This window comes from Morone saxatilis, unplaced genomic scaffold, assembly GCF_004916995.1.
Source record: "Morone saxatilis isolate NCDOM2014 unplaced genomic scaffold, NCSU_SB_2.0 Contig4, whole genome shotgun sequence".
NCBI classification, from domain to species: Eukaryota; Metazoa; Chordata; class Actinopteri; family Moronidae; genus Morone; species Morone saxatilis.
The window spans coordinates 14443429-14447043 of NW_023339984.1; the positions used below are offsets into that span (position 1 = coordinate 14443429).

General features: G+C 38.8%; 1 protein-coding gene across 1 annotated transcript in view; it reads right to left on the reverse strand.

The window, feature by feature from the left end:
* Window positions 1-3615, reverse strand: part of si:dkey-172j4.3 (diacylglycerol kinase eta) — a gene marked incomplete in the record, with an annotated part of 70724 nt that overhangs the window by 16230 nt on the left and 50879 nt on the right. The window contains 2 exon segments of the mRNA XM_035675609.1: window positions 1912-2003; window positions 3094-3181. Coding sequence (XP_035531502.1) covers window positions 1912-2003; window positions 3094-3181 — 180 coding nt within the window.

A 3615-nucleotide genomic window follows, 5' to 3' on the forward strand; every position in this document is an offset into this window, starting at 1 on the left:
ACACACACACACACACACGCGCTATGGTTTCATCGCCGCCTACCTGCCTGTCAGCTACGTCGCCTCCACACAGTCACTATTTACTCACAGCTGTTACATTGCTGCTGTATGACTCAGCAGGGAGGTTTTCTCCAAACTCACACAGTCCTCGTGCATTTAGCAAATATTGGATCCTGTCAAATTAATATTGCCGCAGAAACACACACGCTCCTCATTTAAGAGTCGGCAAAGTTTTATTCCCAAATTAGATATCTGGAAATTACGGATGTGTGATAGCGCACCGTTTTAAGTTATGGTAGGTTTCTGTGTTTACAAAGTGCTGCTGAATATTGTGCAAATGTCCTGTCAACTTGAGGTGGGAGGAATTGGCAGAAGGGGAAATTAATCAATCATTTCTCAACAGCTGCAGGCAGCAGGGTATTGTTAGATAAGTTTGATTGCACAATGTAAGCCATTTTGTTTGGGTTGCAAACTTACAATGTTGCCTCTGAAAACATTTCATTTTGCAGGTGGGCAGACCTGAATTAAAGATTTTCACTGCTGCATATCATAAAAAAAAGGCAGTAATTATTTTACCCCCTCTGGCCTCCAGCACTACAAGCATTAACAATCTCTTGTCTAGTCTTAGTACCTTATCAAATAATGTTAAAAAAAAAGAGGCCTCTAGTCTGGGTGTAATGCTTATAATGCTCAAGTGATTCATCTAGTGAAGACCTGCTTAGTCCAGCTGAGACATTCAACCAAGATCAGGGCATTTCTTTTAATCTGCAGGCCTAGAAAAGGTCATCCATGCTGTTATTTCCTCCAGAATCGACTACTTATTCTGGTATCAGTAGGTGAAACATCCATAGATTGAAACAAAAATGATGCAGCTTTTTTGCTCTAAGAGGCAAAAACACACATTCACATTGATCCTTTTAAGATTTTAGTGCTTGTTTTTAGTGTTGTTAAGTTGTGTACATGCTTAAAGAATAAAAGTCTGACTGCTTTCTTTCTTATTAACTTATTATATTACTTTTGATGATTAAGTACAGTAAATATCAGACACTTTATTCAATAAATATTAAGGTGACCCAAGGCCTTTTCTGGTAAGATATCTGTACTTTTACTCATACTTGGCTTTCAGGGACTTCATCCATCACTGGCAATTACCAGAGTCTCTTATATTAAAAGTCTTTTTGTCCTCAAACTCCTGAGTAGTTGACAAATTACACTTATATAATGAAAAAGTTAGCATGAGAAAAGTGAACTTGCTGATCCTAGTGGAATCATAAAGTTGAATTTTTATGTTATATATTTATATATATTTATATATATATATATATAAAAATAATAGTGTTTCTCTTGACCCCTGGCTGATCGTATTCTATTACAATTCCACCATGTGAGTCCAAAAAAGGAACACATTTTCTTTGTCCGACAACACTGATGTTATGTTTCCATGAAAATGTGCTTTTAGTGTGGTCCTCAAGTCCCAGAGGTGTTTTAAATGTGCTGCAGGTTTCCACTACAATCAGCAGCAGTTTAAAACACACAGAGCGGTGGAGGAAAGTGCCCTGTAATGGCCACTCGACTCTTCCCAAAGGAAGACTACTAATGTACTAATGCACTAAGGATGACCCCTAAATACTGATTCATCGGTCTGTTTCACTTACAGCTGGGCAACACTTATAGCCCCCTCCGTGTGTGTGTGTGTGTGTGTGACAGTGTGTGTGTGTCCTTAGGGAGGAGACCAAAGCAAAAAAAAAAAAATCAATACCCATTGACCGAACCCACTGCCTGTCTCTCCCGCCATCTTTATTCTCATCTTCCCTGCCTTCCCACCCTCCACCTACCTTCTCCTCCCTTCTTCTTTAATTTCCTCTCCCCGCCCCCGTTTTTTTTTTCTTTTTCTAAACAAGCGACACATACTTGGCAGAAGAAATGACGTCACTGTGTTTGTCCGAGTCCAGGATCTTGGCGAGGTGGGAGGCCACGGAGTCTGCATACTGAGTGATGTGGACCTGAGAGGAAGAGAGAGACTTTAGACAAAGAAAATGGTGGAGGTTTATTGTGGGACTACTTTTTCTGAAAAGGTCCAGTAAGTTATCACGCAGGAAGTTGGCCTTGGTCATGATTTTTCTCTTAATAATTTACCAAAAATTTGACATGATAGTTTTCATCCACTTAATAATGAGATTTAAACCAAAAAACCCCGAAACATTCAGTACTGAATATCTTAAATTTCATGTTAAATTGAACGTACCCAGGACGAAAAAGCTTTGTTGCGTGGTTTAGTAGAGCAGAAATCTGTTTTGTCTCTTTTTCTGGGGTTTTCTGACCTCCATTATTTAGAAATGTGTTGTACTGGTAAGTTTGTGTTTTTCAGATGTTGTTTATGTGCAAAAAGCATGTGTATGTGGTTTATTCAGGCATTTCTTAACTTTTCAATCATGACTTTAGAAATATAATCAAATTTAAAACCTTTGAGAAATGCAATTTCTAACTAAACCCATCTAAGAACGTCACCGGAGGATCAAGAGCTTCTATAAAAGACAAAGTCAATGTAGCATCTTCTATGTACTTTTTACTGAAAGCTGCTTTGTGCTTAGTTCAGGCTTATTGCTGTCACTGATTGAAAGAAATCCGATTTTGGTTGACTGGATCAACATTTAACTGACAAATTACTCAGGAGAGACTTAAAGTCTTTAAACGAGAAACATATGATGGCTCCTTTGGGAAATTTTACCTAAATTATCCACCAAAGTAATGAATGGATTAGTGGTGAGAAACTGGCTCTGCAGGTGCAGAATCACGGCGTCATTTAAAAACTACAGCCTGTACCTTTAACAAACATCTTGTTTTGAGAGTTGAGAGGCAGGTTTCATCTTAAATTCAAAATATAGAACTACCCATGGTCGATAGTGACACCCGCTCCCCATGGTTTAAGGTCTGATTGCTTTGGCTTCCAGCTGCCATGCTCAAATTGATTCTCAGTAGATGTTTTCCAAAATAATTCTTGGAGCTTGTGAGATCTGGCTTTGTGAGGCTAATTTATGGATACCATCTGTCAAAAAGCAGACGGCTTCCTGAAGGTTCTGCAGAGTACTTTACCTGCAGAGGAGAATCAAGGCTGTCGTCTTCTTTCACAATCGGTGTGCGTTTAGTGGTGGTGGGAATCTCGTACGTCATTACACTCCATCTAAAAAGACACACAAATACCCACGCCTATGTCAAAATTAAACTTTATTGTCAGCTAATCAGATCAAGATAGGAAGACAGGAAACAGGAAATCGAAACACATAGCCCTCTTGTCCTTTTTCTATCTGTGATTGTACTGCTGATAAAAACAGCGGATAAAAAACAAACCCATCTAGAGTTCAAGGTGAGGACGAAGGAATCATTAAACAATTATTATAGATACATATACAATATACTTATTTGCTTTCTTGTTGAGAGTGAGATTGATACCACTTATGTCTGTATGGTAAATATAAAGCTCCAGCCAGCAGCTGGTTATAGCTTAGCTTAGCACAAAGACTGGAAACAGGGGGAAACAGCTAGCTTGGTTTTGTCCAAAGGTAAACAAAATTCACCTGTATGCACCCCTAGCTCACTAATTAACATGTTACATCT